At 44.4% G+C, this 22,253-nt stretch overlaps 1 protein-coding gene across 1 annotated transcript in view; it reads left to right on the top strand.

Moving 5' to 3' along the window:
- The window catches only part of LAMA3 (laminin subunit alpha 3), a 244,789-nt gene that overhangs the window by 173,399 nt on the left and 49,137 nt on the right, over positions 1-22,253 (top strand). The window contains exons 37-40 of the mRNA XM_073679182.1: positions 5,015-5,176; positions 7,547-7,648; positions 11,635-11,718; positions 15,723-15,953. Of these exons, the coding sequence (XP_073535283.1) occupies positions 5,015-5,176; positions 7,547-7,648; positions 11,635-11,718; positions 15,723-15,953 (579 nt within the window). The remainder of the gene's footprint in view (positions 1-5,014; positions 5,177-7,546; positions 7,649-11,634; positions 11,719-15,722; positions 15,954-22,253) is intronic.

Here is a 22,253-nt window from a genome sequence, read left to right as displayed (position 1 = left end):
CCAGAGCTTCCTTTTCCAGCTTTACTAAGTGTCAGACAATGAATTATCGAATTGGCATTTGTGGCAGATGGCTTCTTCTTCAGACCCTCTGTGTGCCAGTTCACTCCATCACCTGTCCCTCTCATGTGTCAGGCTACTCCCTTCCCAGTGTAAGATCACTACCATCCTAGACTGTCTACCTCCCTAACCCAGAAGGTTAGGGTGTGTCAGACTACTCCCTTCCCAGCCCTTCTGTGTGTCAGACCACTCCCTTCCCAGCCTTTCTGTGTGTCAGACTACTCCCTCCCCAGCTCTTCTGTGTGTCAGACTACTCCCTCCCCAGCCCTTCTGTGTCAGACCACTCCCTCCCCAGCTCTTCTGTGTTAGACCACTCCCTCCCCAGCTCTAATGTGTTTCAGACCACTCCCTCCCCAGCTCTTCTGTGTCACACCACTCCCTCCCCAGCTCTTCTGTGTCACACCACTCCCTCCCCAGCTCTTCTATGTCAGACCACTCCCTCCCCAGCCCTTCTGTGTGTCAGACCACTCCCTCCCCAGCTCTTCTGTGTGTCAGACCACTCCCTCCCCAGCCCTTCTGTGTCATACCACTCCCTCCCCAGCTCTTCTGTGTGTCACACCACTCCCTCCCCAGCTCTTCTGTGTGTCAGACCACTCCCTCCCCAGCTATTCTGTGTCAGACCACTCCCTCCCCAGCTCTTCTGTGTGTCAGACCACTCCCTCCCCAGCTCTTCTGTGTGTCAGACCACTCCCTCCCCAGCCCTTCTGAATCAGACCACTCCCTCCCCAGCTCTTCTGTGTGTCACACCACTCCCTCCCCAGCTCTTCTGTGTCAGACCACTCCCTCCCCAGCTCTTCTTTGTCAGACCACTTCCTCCCCAGCTCTTCTGTGTGTCAGACCACTCCCTCCCCAGCTCTTTTGTGTCAGATCACTCCCTCCCCAGCCCTTCTGTGTGTCAGACCACTTCTTTCCCAGCTCTTCTGTGTGTCAGATCACTCCCTCCCCAGCTCTTCTGTGTTACACCCAGGGCCGGCGTCAGCACCCGGCGTACCCGGGCAAGTGCCGGGGCCCTGGACCATCAAGCGGGCCCACTCACCATCGGGGCACGGGCCGCTTCCCTGGCATCTGTGCAGGGCCGCCGGTGCTGTTCAAGCCCTGCTCTGCTTCATGCAGCAGCAGCAGTGTGCGGTCAGTGTGCTGCTGCTCCACCAATCAGGCCCAGTGCTGTCACTTTTCAGACATGGCGGTGCACTGTGCGATGTGCGGCTGTGTCTGGTAGTTATGACACGCAGGGGCGACACTGCGCCTTTAATTGTGCTTGTGTGTCACACCTGCCGCGTCATTACTACCAGACACAGCCGCACAGCGCACAGCGTGCGGCCATGTCTGGAAAGTGACAGCACTGGGCCTGATTGGTGGAGCAGCAGCACACTGACCGCACACTGCTGCTGCTTCATGAAGCAAAGCAGGGCTCGGACAGCACTGCCGGCCCTGCACAGATGCTGGGGAAGTGGCCCGGGCCCTGACGGCGAGTGGGCCCCCCATATGGTCCAGGGCCATGTGACACGCCGGAGGCCCTCCACTGCCACATGACTGAGGAGCTGGAAGGGACACAGGCCAGGGGGCAGGTGAGCGAGCTTCCCCAATCCCCATATTAAAAATATTTCTAATGTATGATGTGAATGTCTGTGTATGTCAGTGTATATGACTGTGTACGTATATTTATGTCTGTTTTATATGTGTTTTTGAGAATGTGTTCAAATATGTATGTGTATATATCTGTGCGTGTCTGCGTATTGTGTGTGTGTATATCTGTGTACCATGTTCATGTGTGTATGTGTGTGCATGTCTGCATACCGTGTGCATGTCTGTGTGCGTGTCTGCGTATTGTGTGCGTGTCTGCGTATTGTGTGCGTGTCTTCGTATTGTGTGTATGTATGTCTACGTATTGTGTGTGTGCGCGTGTGCATGTCTGTGTACTGTGTGCATGTCTACGTACTGTGTGTGTGCATGTCTACGTACTGTGTGTGTGCATGTCTGCGTACTGTGTGTGCATGCAAGGATGAGGAGGCAGGCTGGGCCCTGTGGTGTATACCTATATTTCTCCACCGTATCTGTGCATCATGAATCGTGGTATGTGCTAAAGGGGCCCACTGAGACTTTTTCGCTGGGGCCCTGGTCACACCACTCCCTCCCCAGCTCTTCTGTGTCAGACCACTCCCTCCTCAGCTCTTCTGTGTCAGACCACTTCTTTCCCAGCTCTTCTGTGTGTCAGACCACTCCCTCCCCAGCTCTTCTGTGTCAGACCACTCCCTCCCCAGCTCTTCTGTGTCAGACCACTCCCTCCCCAGCTCTTCTGTGTCAGACCACTCCCTCCCCAGCTCTTCTGTGTGTCTGACCACTCCCTCCCCAGCTCTTCTGTGTGTCTGACCACTCCCTCCCCAGCTCTTCTGTGTCTGACCACTCCCTCCCCAGCTCTTCTGTGTGTCAGACCACTCCCTCCCCGGCTCTTCTGTGTGTCAGATCACTCCCTCCCCAGCCCTTCTGTGTGTCAGACCACTTCTCTCCCAGCTCTTCTGTGTGTCAGACCACTCCCTCCCCAGCCCTTCTGTGTCAGACCACTCCCTCTCTAGCTCTTCTGTGTCAGACCACTCCCTCCCCAGCCCTTCTGTGTCATACCACTCCCTCCCCAGCTCTTCTGTGTCACACCACTCCCTCCCCAGCTCTTCTGTGTCACACCACTCCCTCCCCAGCTCTTCTGTGTCACACCACTCCCTCCCCAGCTCTTCTGTGTCAGACCACTCCCTCCTCAGCTCTTCTATGTCAGACCACTCACTCCCCAGCTCTTCTGTGTCAGCCCACTCCCTCCCCAGCTCTTCTATGTCAGACCACTCACTCCCCAGCTCTTCTGTGTCAGACCACGCCCTCCCCAGCCCTTCTGTGACAGATCACTCCCTCCCAAGCTCTTCTGTGTGTCATAGCACTCCCTCCCCAGCCCTTCTGTGTCACACCACTCCCTCCCCAGCTCTTCTGTGTCACACCACTCCCTCCCCAGCTCTTCTGTGTCAGACCACTCCCTCCTCAGCTCTTCTGTGTCAGCCCACTCCCTCCCCAGCTCTTCTATGTCAGACCACTCACTCCCCAGCTCTTCTGTGTCAGACCACTCCCTCCCCAGCCCTTCTGTGACAGATCACTCCCTCCCAAGCTCTTCTGTGTGTCATAACACTCCCTCCCCAGCCCTTCTGTGTCAGACCACTCCCTCCCAAGCTCTTCTGTGTGTCATAGCACTCCCTCTCCAGCCCTTCTGTGTCAGACCACTCCCTCTCCAGCCCTTCTGTGTCAGACCACTCCCTCTCCAGCCCTTCTGTGTCAGATCACTCCCTCCTAGCTCTTCTGTGTGTCATAGCACTCCCTCCCCAGCTCTTGTGTGTCAGACCACTCCCTCCCCAGCTCTTCTGTGTGTCAGATCACTCCTTCCCCAGCCCTTCTGTGTCAGATCACTCCCTCTCCAGCCCTTCTGTGACAGATCACTCCCTCCCAAGCTCTTCTGTGTGTCATAGCACTCCCTCCCCAGCCCTTCTGGGTCAGACCACTCCCTCCCAAGCTCTTCTGTGTGTCATAGCACTCCCTCTCCAGCCCTTCTGTGTCAGACCACTCCCTCTCCAGCCCTTCTGTGTCAGATCACTCCCTCCCAGCTCTTCTGTGTGTCATAGCACTCCCTCTCCAGCCCTTCTGTGTCAGACCACTCCCTCTCCAGCCCTTCTGTATCAGATCACTCCCTCCCCAGCTCTTCTGTGTGTCATAGCACTCCCTCTCCAGCCCTTCTGTGTCAGACCACTCCTTCCCCAGCCCTTCTGTCAGATCACTCCCTCCCCAGCCCTTCTGTATGAGACCACTCCCTCCCCAGCCCTTCTGTGTCAGATCACTCTCTCCCCAGCCCTTCTGTGTCAGATCACTCTCTCCCCAGCCCTTCTGTGTCAGATCACTCTCTCCCCAGCCCTTCTGTGTCAGACCACTCCCTCTCCAGCCATTCTGTGTCAGACCACTCCCTCCCCAGCCCTTCTGTGTCAGATCACGCCCTCCCCAGCCATTCTGTGTCAGTCCACTCCCTCTCCAGCCATTCTGTTACAGACCACTCCCTCCCCAGCCCTTCTGTGTCAGATCACTCTCTCCCCAGCCCTTCTGTGTCAGATCACTCTCTCCCCAGCCCTTCTGTGTCAGATCACTCTCTCCCCAGCCCTTCTGTGTCAGATCACTCCCTCCCCGGCTGTTCTGTGTCAGATCACTCCCTCCCCAGCTCTTCTGTGTGTCATAGCACTCCCTCTCCAGCCCTTCTGTGTCAGACCACTCCTTCCCCAGCCCTTCTGTCAGATCACTCCCTCCCCAGCCCTTCTGTGTCAGACCACTCCCTCCCCTGCCCTTCTGTGTCAGACCACTCCTTCCCCAGCCCTTCTGTGTCAGATCACTCCCTCCCCAGCCCTTCTGTATGAGACCACTCCCTCCCCAGCCCTTCTGTGTCAGACCACTCCCTCTCCAGCCATTCTGTGTCAGACCACTCCCTCCCCAGCCCTTCTGTGTCAGATGACTTCCTCCCCAGCCCTTCTGTGTCAGATCACTTCCTCCCCAGCCCTTCTGTGTCAGACCACTCCCTCCCCAGCCCTTCTGTGTCAGACCACTCCCTCCCCAGCCCTTCTGTGTCAGACCACTCCCTCCCCAGCCCTTCTGTGTCAGAACACTCCCTCCCCAGCCCTTCTGTGTCAGACCACTCCCTTCCAACCACGTCTAAGTTCCCTATCTTTTTAAGTGTTATCTCCTATATATCAGACCATACTTCCCCAGACTTTTGAAACTTTTTCTCCATCCACATCCATTTTTACTATTACAGATTATTGTTTTGTAATGAATATTATTGAGTCACATAAATTCTTAAATATTTATATGTACATATTAGTTGTTAAGGTCTTAGACCTGACTTCATATAGGCTGCCATTACTATAAATGTGCTTTTTCTGTTAAGTTTGTAGATATGAGGTTCTGGATACTTGAAACATCAGATCAGACCAGAGTAGATGTCACCTTTAATCCAGGGAGCAACAGTGTTGTAGCGGATGTGCAAGAATTACCTCCATCTGTTCACAGTTTGCACTGGGTGGCGCCAGCATCGTACTTGGGAGAGAGGGTACGTAAGAATAAATGTAAAGCATGGAAAAGTGTGTGTTTTGAGCATGCTTTGTGGCTGTGGTTTCTTAGGGCTCGTTCAGATCAAAGTATTATTCGTTCACACAGATAATTCACGGACTAATATTATTGAGTAGGGCTGTTCAGAAAGAGTGTCCATGTTAAAAAAAATTTGCAGAATGCACTAGTCTCTTCTGTATCTTGGATGAGACTCACCTATTCAAGTCTATGTGTGCGCAAAAACAAAATTGGATATAATATGGATCATTTGTGTTGCATCCAATTTTTACGAATGCATTGTCCTTCTTAAAGTACCATCTGAGGTCTCTGACCCTAGTCTTATACTCACTCGCCACTGTCTTATTATACTTATTATTACCGCCAGGGGCAGGTAAGTATAATACAAGGGTCAGTGAAATATTTCTGCAAGAAAATTATTGCAATTACACATGTTTTGTTATACACATGTTTATTTCCTTTGTGTATATTGGAACAAGATAAGAAACAGAAAAAAAGGCAAATTGGACATAATTTCACACAAAACCCAAAAATGGGCAAGACAAAATTGTTGGCACCCTCAACTGGTTATATGAAATTTCGCCCCCAGCAGTAGCCCCCATCAGTTCGCTCCCAGGTACATTTCGCCCCTATCATTTCTCCCCCAGGAAGATTCGCCCCCGCACGTTTCGCCCCCGGACCGGGGCGAACTGGGGGCGATATGTGCGGGGGTGAAATGTGCGGGGGCAAAACATCCTGGGGGCGAAATGTGCGAGGGCGAAATGTACCCGGGGGCGAACTGCTGGGGGCGAAACATCCAACTCCCCCCTCAACTTAATATTTGGTTGCACACCCTTTGGAATAAATAACTGCAATCAGTCGCTTCCTATAACCATCAACAAGCTTCTTACACCTCTCAACTGGAATTTTGGACCACTCTTCTTTTGCAAACTGCTCCAGGTCTCTCATATTTGAAGGGCGCCTTCTCCCAACAGCAATTTTAAGATCTCTCCACAGGTGTTCAATGGGATTTAGATCTAGACTCATTGCTGGCCATTGCAGAACTCTCCAGCGCTTTGTTTCCATCAATTTCTGGGTGCTTCTTGAAGTATGTTTGTGGTCATTGTCCTGCTGGGAGACCCATGACCTAGGTTGCAAATCCAACTTCCTGACACTGGGCTCAACATTGCGACCTGAAATCCTTTGGTAATCTTCAGATTTCATGATTACTTGAACACAGTCAAGGCACTCAGTGCCAGAGGCTGCAAAACAACCCCAAAACATATTTGAACCTCCACCATATTTGACTGTATGTACTGTATTCTTTTCTTTGTAGGCCTCATTCCATTTTCGGTAAACTGTAGAATGATGTGCTGTATCAAAAAGCTCTATCTTGGTCTCATCCACAAGACGCTCTCCCTGAAGGATTTTGGGTTACTTACATACATTTTGGCAAACTGCAATATAGCTTTTTATGTCTCTGTGTCAGCAGTGGGGTCCTCCTGCGTCTCCTGCAATAATGTTTCATTACATTCAGTTGTCGACAGATAGTTTGCGCTGACACTGATGCACCCTGAGCCTGCAAGACAGCTTGAATTTCTTTGGAACTTAATTGGGGCTGCTTATCCACCACCTAGACTATCCTCTGTAGCAACCTTTCATTAATTTTTCTCTGCCGTCCACGGAGATAGCTACAGTGCCATGGGTTGTAAACTTCTTGATTATGTTGCGCAATGTCGACAAAGGAACATCAAGATCTGTGGAGATGGACTTTTGGTTCTCAAGTCCTCAGACAGTTCTCTTTTCCTCTTTCTGTTCTCAATGACTAGTGTGGCACACACAGACACACAATACAGAGATTGAGTCAACTTCTCTCCTTTTTATCTGGTTTCAGGTGTGATTTTCATGTAGCCCACACCTGTTACTTGCCTTAGGTAAGTTTGAACGAGCATCACATACTTGAAAAAAAGTTACCCACAAATTTGGAAAGGTGGCAACAATTTTGTCCAGACCCTTTTTTGGGGGAGTTTTGTGTGAAATGATGTCCAATTTGCCTTCTTTTCTCAGTTTTTTTGTGTGTTGTTCCAATACACACAAAGGAAATAAACATTTATATAACAAAACATGTGGAATTGCAATAATTTTCTGGGAGAAATACTTCAATTTTTGGAACAATTTCAAGGGAGCAAACACTTTCGGCCATGACTGTATGGGTCAAACACGGATGTCATATGGATGAAAATTGTTCATTATGAAAATCGGACGTATTTTTCATATGATGATCTGACTCCGACTATAACCTCACTACTAACCCACCCCTCCCCCAGTTCTCCCATGTGATCTCCTCTCAGCCTAATAATGTGTAACTGTACAGGTTTCGTCATATGGAGGCTATCTGACGTACCAGCTAAAGTCTTTTGGCTTGCCAAGTGAAGGCATGGTCCTATTAGACAAGAGACCAGATGTTCTGCTCACAGTAAGTAGATGCCAGATTGTGTTTTGTAAAGCGAAAATCTGGAGACCAGAAGATATTTTTCTGTAAACGTGTAATTACGATGTAACACTGTATCAGTACATTACAGTCTTGCTGAATTTGTTCTTGTATTATGAGACACAAAATGATATGTTGTCTGGGCAAGGCATGATTTTCTGGTTCAGTGCTTGCAGTAAGCTTTGTGGTGGGTACTTGGATCTGAGCGCTCTGCCATTAGCGGCTGCAGGCTGTCAGACACTATTATGGATGAGGCATTCTAAACATTCTTGCTCAGCCATATTTGCTGCCATTTCACACTTCATTAGCCTTGACCGGGTGATAATAGGTTACATGCAGACTGCATGAGGTGCAAGAAGCAGTGTACAAGTGAATCCCACCACCAGAGAGGGATAAACAAGGTGAATGCTGCGGGCACCTCCTCCAGCCGGTCACCTAGAATCCTGAAAGTCTCTGTTGACTGATAGTCAGTACTGCGGATAACTGGGGATATTGTACAAGAATGTGTTGAATCTCTCACATCTTTCCTTCTCTAACAGAATGGTCACATTCCTGCACACATTTAAAGGGGCAGAAACATAAAAAACAAAAATCTGTGTGCTGTATGTATTTAACTTTGCAGAGTATAATAGAAGCTATTTATTTATCCATCTATAAAAAACACTGATGACACATTGATGGTAAAAATGGACACACGGACTAAACACTGATGACACGCTGATGGTAAAAAAGGACACACAGACTAAACACTGATGACATGCTGATGGTAAAAAAGGACACACAGACTAAACACTGATGACACACTGATGGTAAAAATGGACACACGGACTAAACACTGATGACACGCTGATGGTAAAAATGGACACACAGACTAAACACTGATGACACACTGATGGTAATAATGGACACACAGACTAAACACTGATGACACACTGATGGTAAAAATGGACACACGGACTAAACACTGATGACACGCTGATGGTAAAAAAGGACACACAGACTAAACACTGATGACACACTGATGGTAAAAATGGACACACGGACTAAACACTGATGACACGCTGATGGTAAAAATGGACACACAGACTAAACACTGATGACACACTGATGGTAAAAATGGACACACGGACTAAACACTGATGACACACTAATGGTAAAAATGGACACACAAACCAAACACTGATGACACATTGATGGTAAAAAAGGACACACAGACTAAACACTGATGACACGCTGATGGTAAAAATGGACACACAAACCAAACACTGATGACACATTGATGGTAAAAAAGGACACACAGACTAAACACTGATGACACGCTGATGGTAAAAATGGACACACGGACTAAACACTGATGACACACTGATGGTAAAAAAGGACACACAGACTAAACACTGATGACACGCTGATGGTAAAAATGGACACACAGACTAAACACTGATGACACGCTGATGGTAATAATGGACACACAGACTAAACACTGATGACACGCTGATGGTAATAATGGACACACAGACTAAACACTGATGACACGCTGATGGTAATAATGGACACACAGACCAAACACTGATGACACGCTGATGGTAAAAATGGACACACAGACTAAACACTGATGACACGCTGATGGTAATAATGGACACACGGACTAAACACTGATGACACGCTGATGGTAAAAATGGACACACAGACTAAACACTGATGACACGCTGATGGTAAAAATGGACACACAGACTAAACACTGATGACACACTGATGGTAAAAATGGACACACGGACTAAACACTGATGACACACTGATGGTAAAAATGGACACACAAACCAAACACTGATGACACGCTGATGGTAAAAATGGACACACAAACCAAACACTGATGACACATTGATGGTAAAAAAGGACACACAGACTAAACACTGATGACACGCTGATGGTAAAAATGGACACACGGACTAAACACTGATGACACACTGATGGTAAAAAAGGACACACAGACTAAACACTGATGACACGCTGATGGTAAAAAAGGACACACAGACTAAACACTGATGACACACTGATGGTAAAAATGGACATACAGACTAAACACTGATGACACGCTGATGGTAAAAATGGACATACAGACTAAACACTGATGACACACTGATGGTAAAAAAGGACACACAGACTAAACACTGATGACACGCTGATGGTAATAATGGACACACAGACCAAACACTGATGACACGCTGATGGTAAAAAAGGACACACAGACTAAACACTGATGACACGCTGATGGTAATAATGGACACACAGACCAAACACTGATGACACGCTGATGGTAAAAAAGGACACACAGACTAAACACTGATGACACGCTGATGGTAAAAATGGACACACAGACTAAACACTGATGACACGCTGATGGTAAAAATGGACATACAGACTAAACACTGATGACACGCTGATGGTAAAAATGGACATACAGACTAAACACTGATGACACACTGATGGTAAAAAAGGACACACAGACTAAACACTGATGACACGCTGATGGTAATAATGGACACACAGACCAAACACTGATGACACGCTGATGGTAAAAAAGGACACACAGACTAAACACTGATGACACGCTGATGGTAATAATGGACACACAGACCAAACACTGATGACACGCTGATGGTAAAAAAGGACACACAGACTAAACACTGATGACACGCTGATGGTAAAAATGGACACACAGACTAAACACTGATGACACGCTGATGGTAAAAATGGACATACAGACTAAACACTGATGACACGCTGATGGTAAAAAAGGACACACAGACTAAACACTGATGACACGCTGATGGTAATAATGGACACACGGACTAAACACTGATGACACGCTGATGGTAAAAATGGACACACGGACTAAACACTGATGACACACTGATGGTAAAAAAGGACACACAGACTAAACACTGATGACACGCTGATGGTAAAAATGGACACACAGACTAAACACTGATGACACGCTGATGGTAAAAATGGACATACAGACTAAACACTGATGACACACTGATGGTAAAAAAGGACACACAGACTAAACACTGATGACACGCTGATGGTAAAAATGGACACACGGTCTAAACACTGATGACACGCTGATGGTAAAAATGGACACACGGACCAAACACTGATGTTACACTGATGGTAAAAAAGGATACACTGATGACACACTTAAGGTAAAAATGGATACACAAATGACACACAGAAGGTAAAAACGGATAAATTGATGAGACACTGATTGTAAAAATGGACACACGGACCAAACAATGTTGACACACTGATCCAAAACACTGATGACACTGGTACCATTTTTTCACTTACGTGTTTACACACGGACATATGAATGAGGCCTTAGACTTTGTGCCCACCATAAGTTTTTGGTGAGTTTTTGACCCACCAAAAACGCAGCGTCTTACAGTTCTACCAAAGAACTGGATGGTATTTATAGAAATCTCCTGCCCTAACTGACCTGCGGTGCGTGCTTCCAATCCGCAGCATGCCAATTTCTCTTGCGGGTATGCTGAGTTTTATGTGCCGAATTTCTCCATGGAATTGCATTAGATCTCAAAAAAATGCACATGCGTTTTGGCTTTGACAAAACAAAAAGTATAAAAGCAAAGCAGCTTTATTGAAAGCACATACACGGTGCAGAGCAGACTGTCAATCAGAGGACCTGGGAGTGATTATGGCCACCGCTCATAAAATAGTGGGCAGTTACTGTAACTGGCCCTGCACCGAAGACTGAAAGCCAAGTATAGAAGCTCATTTTCTCCGTGGAGCTGCTGCTCCAGTGAGGCAGCATAACATGGTTTTCATGCTATTTACCAGAAGCTTAACACTAGCTGCAGGTATACAGCATTTCTGAACATGACAGGTTTATTTTATTGCTTAGACTTTCTGTGTGTTTAATAAAAAAAATATAAAAAAATGTATTTTTCTAGGGAAGACAAATGACAGTTGTTTATGTGGATCCAAATAATCCATTACCTGATAGACAACACTATGGACGTGTTCAGCTTGTAGAGGTAAGATGGTCATGAATATTATTTCTATCTATTTATATAGTCACATGTATCTATGTATAGGGATGTTGTCTATTGAGGATCATGTATAAAAGGTGACATTGCAAAATTACACGTGGAATGTGAAAAATAAGCAAAGCTGTCTCACCCATACGACGCATACAGGATCATGTCTCAATGTACTTAGAATGAGAACGTGACAGAACTTGTACCAGATATTTGCTAGTATGGATTTGTTAAAATGTTTGAAAAATATTTATTAGTATGTTGCAATATATCAGATATTTTAAAATAATATAAACCTGGTCATAACACCTGTAAGATTGCTGGTTTAGTATTAAAGTGAACTCCACTCGGCCCAATGCTATACTAAGGGGCAGTGCAGATCTCTGATTATTTTCTCATGCCAATTTGGGATGAGAAAACAATCGCAGCATGCTGTGAATGCCTCTGATGATCGAGTCACGCGCACCCATACAAGTCTATGGGTGCGTGTGAAACATTGGACTACACTCGGATGTCATCAGAATGCAGTCTGATGTACTCTCACAGAGACAATGGAGAAGATGGAGAAATTAAGTTCTCCATCTTCTCCACACCTGTGATACGATTCTCTCATGCGAGGGAATCTGATCACACTAAGATAACACTTGGCTCAAACTCTGACAGAGCTTGAGCCGAGTGTCATTGGTATAATTGGCCCGATTCTCTTGCATGAGAGAATGTACGCTAGTGTGAGGGAACCCTTTCTCTTAGAGTAGCCAGGACTGGCTTCTAACTTCATCTAGTAATTTCATTTAGCCAACAGATATGTTAGTGGTGCCGTTTATAATCCTTCCAGGAAAGGTTTATTTTCCTTCAGTTTTAGAATTTTCTGAGTGACCATTTAGACACAAAGGCTCTTATTCATCTAAGCAATTTCACCAGAATTCTAGCATAAATCGGTTTAAAAAGTCATAAAAATTTGGCACAACTTGCAGTTCTGCAAAAATTTTGCAACTTTTGGCGTTATCATGCTTGTTTCTTCCAGATTCTCCAAAATGAGCGAATCCAGGGCGGGAAGGGGCACACGTCACTCATCAGACAGTCCAGATTCATGAACAAGCCTGCACCTCTTCACGAATCAGGAGCATCTGATGTAATTGTGCCCCCTCGGTGGGCCCGATTCATTGTTCACGCTGGTCTTGATGAGGGGGCATGTGGGAGTCAGACGCTCCTGATTCATTAAAAGGAATAAGCCTCTTATTGAATCTGGAGCTTTGAACAAGTGGCATGTCTGATGCATTTGCAGCATTCTTGTGCGCTTCACCACAAATCCTACTTCAGTCCCTGCTGGAATACAATTTGTGACATAGTGAATGCCACTGCTCGTCATGAATTTTATGCCATCCCCACCCCGTCACAGCTCCGACTACTTAAAATGGTGTGAGAACGCCAAAAGTCGCAAATTTTGTGACTTCTCAAAGCTTTTTACTCCAGAATACTGGCTCAAAACCTTTGATAAACTGAGCCTCATAGCATTAAATAAGTGGAGTCTAGAAGAATGGGACCCTCATGCCCCAAAGAAACCTATTTATGTGCTTGGGAAATGGCCAAAGTTCATGATCCCTGAAGCCTCTGACTCTTTGGTTCCGTTATTTGGAATGTCTGGGTGCAAAAGAGAATTTTTTAAAATGTTTATTACAACTTATACAAATTATAATTGTGACTATACATGTTAGGCTATGTTCATACCTCCATTTTACAATCCATTTAAGGATTTGAATTGATTATTATGGGATCCATCAGTTTTTAGAATGTAAGGTGCAGGCCGCACTTCTTCTGGTCTAAAAAAGGACACATACTAGAACCCAGACAGACCCCATAAAAATCATTGTGATCCCTCTACTTCGATTTGCATCAATGAAACTGGTTCATGTTTTAAAAAATATTTTGTTTGTCTGTTCCTCAAATAGATAAACGGATTTTAAAGTGTAAACACTGCTTAGCATTTATTGTTTTATTCTATTTGTCCATTTGTCTGTTCCTCAAAACGGAACAGACAAACACAATGTAAAAAACCAAGTGTGAATGTAGCCTTCAGCAAAAACCAAACAATTTATGGATTTAAATGTAATGTATTGGTTTGGCCAATTAAGCCTCTTATCTTCTACTTATGCCTTTTAGGAGGCGCAGGAAGCTTTTCTGGTGCTATATTAGACTCTAGTCATAGCTCTTTTGTTTCTACACGTCTGTGGTATACTTTGGGAGTATTCCCTCACATACAGTGGCAACGAAAAGTTTTGCATATACTATTTATTGATCACAACATAGAAAGTCATTCATTGTTTATAATGCAGTAACTTAGTATTTTGTAGCATAACCTCTTTCTTTAATTACTGCACCACACCGATGGGGCATTGAAGCCACTCGGGTATTCAAGACATCTTGAGGGATCTTGCTCCATTCCATTTGCAAATCTGCAAATAATTCATCTTTATTGCTATGGGTACGGGCTCCAACTCATCGCCCTAACACAACCCAAACGTGCTCTATAGGGTGTAAATCAGGTGATTGGCTTGGCCATTACAGCAGGCGAACATTTTTCTTTGCTAACCAATTTTTGTCTAAATTGGATGTGTGCTTAGGATCATTGTCTTGCTGGAATTTCCATCCCCTGCTTACTTTGGTTTTACCATGTGGCAGCATTACATTCTCCAGTATATCCTTGTACATGGTAGCATTCATATTTCCATCAATTCTATCCAGAGGGCCAATGGCAGATGCAGACAAGCAGCCCCAAACCATAACATTGCCACCACCATGTTTCACTGTAGGTGTTTGGCACCTTACATTATTATGTTTTCCAATTGGTATATATAGTTCTTGCCATCACTACCAAACAGATTGAACTTGGATTCATCCGACCAGAACACCTTAGACCAATCTGTCTCTTTCCATTGCCTGTGTTCTTTGGCAAACTCAAGTCGGACCTTCCGGTTCTTTGCAGAGATGAAAGGCTTCTTGTCTGGAACTCGTGCATTCAACCCTACTGCTCTTAGCCGTTACACCACAGTTTGGCGACTCACTTTGACCCCATATTCTTCGTTCATTTCTTGTGAAATCTGTACAGCACTTTTATGGACATCAGATATTGACTTTTTTCTTAATAATGTGATCAACTCTGGAGTAAGTTTTCCATGGTCGTCCACTTCTAGGCTTGTCAGCTGTTCCATAACCTTCTTTTTCTTTCTTTAATATATATGATACTTGACTCTGAGGACAGTTGAATTCCATAGCTCCTCTTTAGGATTTTGCCTGACTTTACCCTCAGAATAATAAGCTCCCTGACATCTGGTGATAAATTTGGCTTTGTCTTTGCCATGTTTTAACCTAAAAACACACACATAAAAAAAATAGGCAAAATTCGACCATTCATGACAAAATATGCAAAACATTTGGTCCAGCAAATGTTGAAAACTAACACATAAAGGGATAAAACAATGTCAAACACAATTTTCATCCTTATAGCTGACAATCATTTGCTTCCGGTTTACTAAAAATCACCAGGAAAATGGCATCACAACAATCAGACAGAAGTAATCACACTTTTAAAAAAAAAAGGAAAACTTTTGGTCGCCACTGTATATCTCCGTGTCGATAGCCCCCATTCACTAAGCAAATGCCACAAGATGACGACTATTAATACATATTTAGAACTCAAGATTGCCAGGCCAAGAATCACTCTTTACTGGAAGCATTCCTCTCTGGCTCATAGTAGCGGGAATTGTTCATTTACATTTGTGGGGAATGTGGACTGGGGTTGTCATTGTGAAATAAACTTTTTAACAGAAAAAGAAAGACATGGAGCTATTCGAGAGTGGAGATTCGCACATTTTTGAACATTGCAAGCATGGACGTTAAGATTTGGTAAATTATTTAGGAATGAAAGAATGTTAATTCTTCTTTATGGATGAAACATCCTTTCTTCAGTAATTCATTGTTAATATGCTGCTGTTACTATATAGAGCAACTTCCGGCATGCAAGTAGCAACAGCCTGGTATCTCGAGAAGAACTGATGATGATCTTGTCCAGACTGGAAAGCTTGCACATCCGAGCCCTGTACTTCACTGAGACTCAGCGCCTCACCCTTGGAGAGGTTGGGCTGGAGGACATCACCCTGTCAGGAAGTGGACGTGTAGCACTGAATGTAGAGATATGTGCCTGCCCACCAGAATACACAGGTGATTCATGCCAGGTATGTTTTTCGATAGTCTAGTTCTTTATCTTATGCTATGGTCCTGTTGGCACCCAAATAAACTTTTCATTTGCACCTTTTGTTCTGGATGTAACAATATCAAGTTACTGATAACAGTGACAAATACAGCACTGTAGTATCTCTATTTTTATTATTTCATTGTGGGGTTTTATAATGCATAACAAACATTTCTGTGACTAACCCTATTGATTTCAGTATGATTTCCATGTTGTCTTCACTTGGCTTCCATTCTGTCAGGTTTCTGGTGCAGAATATGGTAGCCTGTGACATAGCTATGTAGCTGTAGACCAACATATTTGTAAATGTATGATAATGTTGATGACAGACTGCTGGGACTTCCACCAATCATGAGAACGGTGGTCCCAGGTCCACTGCCCCCCCCCTCCCTTGTGACTTAAGTGATAGTGCTTATGTATGAACACTACTCCATTTGCTGTCTATAGGAGCGCCATTAACGCAAGACTGTAGAACCCCATTTCCGCAATTGGTCATGGTCCCACTTGTCGGACACCCACCAGCCATCTACTTTTCACATATTCTGTTTATGGGATAACCCTTTTCTATGTTACAATTGTTCAATGATGAATTCTCTACTCTGGTTATGATCTTAGGGAGACACAAAATTGCTGGTTACAGTCTCTAGAAAGTTTTTATACCAATCATCCATCAAAATATAACATTTTAGACTGAACATAAAATACAGTGAGTATATTGTAACCTTTTCTATACACAAAGTTATTGTACATGTCTCTGTAGCTGAGCATTTGCATTGCACAGCATAAGCCATGAATGAAATAATTTTTCATGGAGAAATGTTAGAAATTCCATTTCCCAATAATCTAAATGATCTTTCTCTATACAGAACATACAATTGTGACTAGAATAGAAAACACTGTAAAATCTTTGCCTCTATAGTTGAGATTTTAGCACACAGTAACTAAAGTTGGGAGTGGGATGTGGGTGTGCCTCCGAATGCTTTCAGCAGACAAGTTCAAACCTTGACAATATCACCTTTGGACCTGCAGCAGTGAAACGATTGACTTCATACAGTACATAATGTACAGCGCTCCAGCTTTATGCTTCTAGGACCATGGTTGTGATTTATACCCGCTTTATATATCCCACTGTACACTTCTAATAATAATAATAACAATAATGGTTCAGTTGTCTTCACATGTAGATACATGGACCAAAGTCGATCGACATATTGGAGCATATTTAGTGTGTATCTACACTACTGTTATTATGCTGTGTGATATAAAACATGTCTAAATCGCAAATGTTTTTTCCTTCAAATCGGTTTATTTTTTGCACATGCTGACTGTAAAGGTGAAACATTAACAACTTGTGTAATGAACCATTGTATGAGGCCACGTTCACACGTTCAGTATTTGGTCAGTATTTTACATCACTATTTGTAAGCCAAAACCAGGAGTGAAAAATGCAGAAGCGGTGACATGTTTCTATTATACTTTTCCTCTGATTGTTCCACTCCTGGTTTTGGATTACAAATACTGATGTAAAACACTGACCAAATACTGAACAGGTGAACGTGGCCTGAAAGTCAGCACCAACATGTAAAGTTCATTGCTTGTCGGATTCTCTGAGTGCTTTCCCAGATGAGCCACTCTTCTTTATCTAGAAGGAGGTAGCCTGAAGAAAATGTGAGCAGACTCTAAAACTAGAAGGCAGGTCGATCCAAAGTAAAGAGTAGTGGTTTTACCTATGACTAGTATTGAGCGAGTATGCTCGGGCTGAGCTCCGAGTAGTTACAGCTGCTCGGTGATATGTTTGAATCCCTCCCGTGTGCATGATTTGCAACTGTTTGACCGCTTTATTACATGTGAGGAATGTGTAAGAAACAATCATTCCTCACATGTAATAAAACTGTCAAACAGTTGCAAATCATGCACACGGGAGCGATTCAACCATATCACCGAGCAGCTGTAAATGCTCGGCCCGAGCATACTCGCCAAAAGGGTTAATAGAACATACTCGCACAACACTACCTATGACTCGTTCAGGGCCGAAATACCGAACCCCTAGCATCATATGGAAAATGGTTTGGTGCTTCATCAGATGCTGTGGTACGAACCAAAGCTTTTCTATAAATGCAAATGGAATACCTGCGTGGCCAGGTAAGTAACAGAATTTGTTTTTAAAGGGATTTTTTTACTTTTGTAGCCCATCTTTATTATGTGATCTTACATTGATTACTTACCCAAAGGTAATGCTCTCTCGCCTCTGGGCACCTAACACTAAAGCTTTGAAGAGGGCTGCTGGCAGCTGCAAACATGCTTTTTTCTGAAGAACTGCAGAAATAGTGCCCTGGATATCAGGGCGAGAACCACTTTGAACTGTATCAGTGTCAAGCCATAGGATCCCTGCCCCACTGCCCTACATCATTTAGTCAGCAGGCTACTGTAGGCCTACAGGACATCAGTCTCAAGCCATAGGATTCCTGCAACCGCTCTGCATCATTTAATAATTAGTGTTGAGCGAGTATGTTCTATTAACCCTTTCGCCGAGTATGCTCGGGCCGAGCTCCGAGTATTTACAGCTGCTCGGTGATATGGTTGAATCGCTCCCGTGTGCATAATTTGCAACTGTTTGATAGTTTTAGTACATGTAAGGAATGTATATTTCTTACACATTCCTCACATGTAATAAAGCTGTCAAACAGTTGCAAATCATGCACACGGGAGCGATTCAACCATATCACCGAGCAGCTGTAAATACTCGGAGCTCGGCACGAGCATACTCGGAACAGAACATACTCGCTCAACACTAATTGTTTCTTTTGCATTTCTCACATGTAATAAAGCTGTAAAACAGTTGCAAATCATGCACATGGGAGTGATTCAAACATATCACCGAGCAGCTGTAAATACTTGGAGCTTGGCCTGAGCATACTTGGAACAGAACATACTTGCTCAACACTATTAATAATCTTTTTATTTATATAGTGCCAACATATTCTGCAGTGCTTTACAATTCAGACAATTTACAGACATTATGGGCACTGTACCCATTGGGGCTCACAATATATATTCCCTATCAGTATGTCTTTGGAGTGTGAGAGGAAACCAGAGAACCCGGAGGAAACCCACGCAAACACGGGGAGAACATACAAACTCCTTCCAGATGTTGTCCTTGGTGGGATTTGAACCCAGGACCCCAGTGCTGCAAGGCTGCTGTGCTAACCACTGAGCCACCGTGCTGCCCCATTTAGTCTGCAGGCTGCTGTAAGCCTACAGGACATCAGCATCAAGCCATGGGATCCCTGCCCCACCGCTCTACATCATTTAGTCCGCAGGCTGCTGTAGGCCTAGAAGACATCCGTGTCCGGCGCAGTCTGATCTGTGTGCAGAGGAAAAGATAATTAGTTGAATATAAAATAGGTTTTTTTTTTGCTGTAAGGTGGCACATAGGCAGCATTACTAGTTTTGGGGGGAGGCTTTCGGGGCATCTTTACTTTTTAAAGGACATTAATGCTTTCTTAATGCAGCACTGATGGGACATTATTACCGGGTTGAGAGGCCTAATACTTTTCTTGTCACAGCCAACCCAACTTATTTCACTGCTCTAATATAGTGCACTTGCATATATTTACCTCCAGGGGTATAACTATAATAGGTGCAGAGGTTGCAATCGCACCCAGGCACTGGAGCCTGGGGGGGCCCAAAAGGTCTCTTTGGACCCTATGAAAAGACCAATACCATTAAAGACTAGCAATCATTGGGGCCCAGTTGTAGCTTTTGCATTGGAGCCCACAAGCTTCAAGTTACACCACTGTTTACCTCTGTACTTTAAAACACCCAGAGGGATAGATCTATCAGTCGTTCTCTGTTTCCCAATGTCCTCATGGGAAATCTGCATGGAACGAACTCGACCAAAGACCAAACTTCAGTTCCTTACAGGTAATATCATTGTAATGGTCATTGGCTTTTATCTAATATTTCACAGATTTGAATAGGTTAATCAGAAATGCCAATACTGTGAATGGGGAATATTCAGGTCTGCTGCAAGCAGGGGCATGCTTCTTAAAATGCTGTAACCGGCTCTCGTGTAACAGTGCTATGCCGAAAATATGTAGCCCAAAGGAAGCTGCGGCACCTCTGACTGATCCATCACACATACATCCTATTTGTCTGCTGCATTACTCAGGCTGAGATTAACCGTCCCAGTGGTCTAGAAATGTCTGAGTCTCGCAGGGTGGAGGTGAAGTGTTATCAGACACACCTTAGATACGCTGCACTATTCTAAACTGTCAGCCCTTGGGGCCACTCATATTTATTACACAACATGACTCACGCATTGGTTTGGGAGGTGGGGCGTAGCTCAGCACCATGCGAGCCTCGTAGCAAGCCTGGATACCTGAGTCACTAGGGCTGCAGTATAAGAAGGATTTGACAAGGTGGATGACAGTTTTGTGAAGCGGCAACTGCACTGTGAAGAATGGGCGCTCACTAATATACAGAGGATCCCCAACTGTGAAGAGGAGCTTTACTATTACTTACAAGAACAATGATTCACTTGCTAAACTTCCTAATGGGATTGGTGCTATGTGGGGCACTTGGCACCCAGCAGAGGGTAGAGTTCCTGCAGATGCCCCTTAGTATCAATCAGCAGCAGAACATCCTGAATGAACAAGCCAACAATGTGAGTATGTGGGACAATCAGAAAGGAGGCATCTATGTGTGTTCTTCACCTATTAATGTTACTTTCTTCAGGGAGTATACATGTGTGTCCATGTACAATATAGATCATTTCAATGGTTCTTGGACGTTCTTGTGGATAAGGTGGATGGATTCATACTCTTATTAATAAATGTCATTGATCAGTTCAGTAGATGTCATCCTGTGATAGCATCGGCCAGCTCACTATCCCTGTTGTAATCCAGCCACAACCTCTGACTGCCTTTACAATTAACGGTAGTTTTAGATCATTTCTTCCCGATAATGATGAAGTTCCTACATCCATACATTAACAGTTCAGATGCATTAGTAATATTCCAGCTGCCGCGTCTGTCAGGGACTGTAGATCCCACTGGCGGCCAAGGATCTGCAAGTAGGTGCATGTTCTCTGGAAGGCTGCATTCAGTTCATCAGTGTTCTTGTATTATAACATAGCACCTGGACTCCAGCTGTGTTATAACATTATGGGGCCTTCACATGAGACCATCCCAAAGTTTATTGTTACTTGTTTCTTCTTATAAATTGCTACTATTACCTGTAACACAAAAGACGCCGTTACGAGAATCTGGGGTGCGTTCTAGGTTGTCTTCTATGATCTATTATTTTTCACCGTGATATAATGCACAGTCGTCTATGTTTTCTGCACAAGGGGATTTCTCAAAATTGGTGTACCTGATGGTATATATTTTTTACAACATAATGGGCAACCTTTCGTTGTACATGTGCCCAATAAATTCTATTTACGTCTTCATTTATGTTGGAAGATATTTCCGGAAGATTTACTGATATTGATCACAGCCTAACATTTTCTTTGAGCAGAATATTTTTTTTCTACTTCACCTAGTACTGGCACACGTTCCTATGGCCCAGCATTAGATCTCCATTAGGGTATATTCATACACGGCAGAGCATCAATCGTTTCCGTATATCTCAGTGGGGTTGTTTTGGCGAATTTCTGAAAGCCCCCTTTAGATGAATAGGCAAACCACAGAAACTTCTACAACTAATCTGACAATTGTGAATATACTGTACATGAGGGACTTATTTTAATAGCTATTTTCAAAAATAGGCCCCAATTCATCATTTGTAGCAACCATTGCGCAAAAACACTGGTAGGGGAGTGGAGTGAAAATGTGCCAAATTTTGCGTCTTGTCGGATGAGGCAAAAACATCTAGAATCGCTAAACTCACAATGTAGAAAACCAAAAATAAGCACATATAAAATTGACTTAAAAAAAAAAGGCGCAAAGAGAATAATGAATTGGGGGGAAACAAAAAAAGCACTAAACTAGACAAAAAAAACAGATGCAAATGCAATGATAAATCAGGGCCATAATCTGATTATTGGAAATACTTTTTAGAAGTAGAAAAAATTCTTGACATACCTGGAGGGAAATAGGAATTTAAAATTCTTCATGGTTGTCCTTCTGTATCCATCAGTACAGGTGCTATTTACAGCTGCCGGTATTGTACTGCAGTCATAGGCTGTCAAAAGCTGCTGAGTAGTGTGGAGCGAACATGCTAAGATAAGGTGTTATCCGAGCGCGCTCATGACCTAACCGAGTGTTTTCGGCGTGCTCGA

This window comes from Phyllobates terribilis, unplaced genomic scaffold (assembly GCF_046119375.1).
Source record: "Phyllobates terribilis strain yellow unplaced genomic scaffold, ASM4611937v1 Scaffold_4__5_contigs__length_816908805, whole genome shotgun sequence".
Classification (NCBI taxonomy): domain Eukaryota; kingdom Metazoa; phylum Chordata; class Amphibia; order Anura; family Dendrobatidae; genus Phyllobates; species Phyllobates terribilis.
The sequence above is the reverse complement of the archived record's forward strand: the minus strand, read 5'-3'. Positions and strand labels throughout refer to the sequence as shown.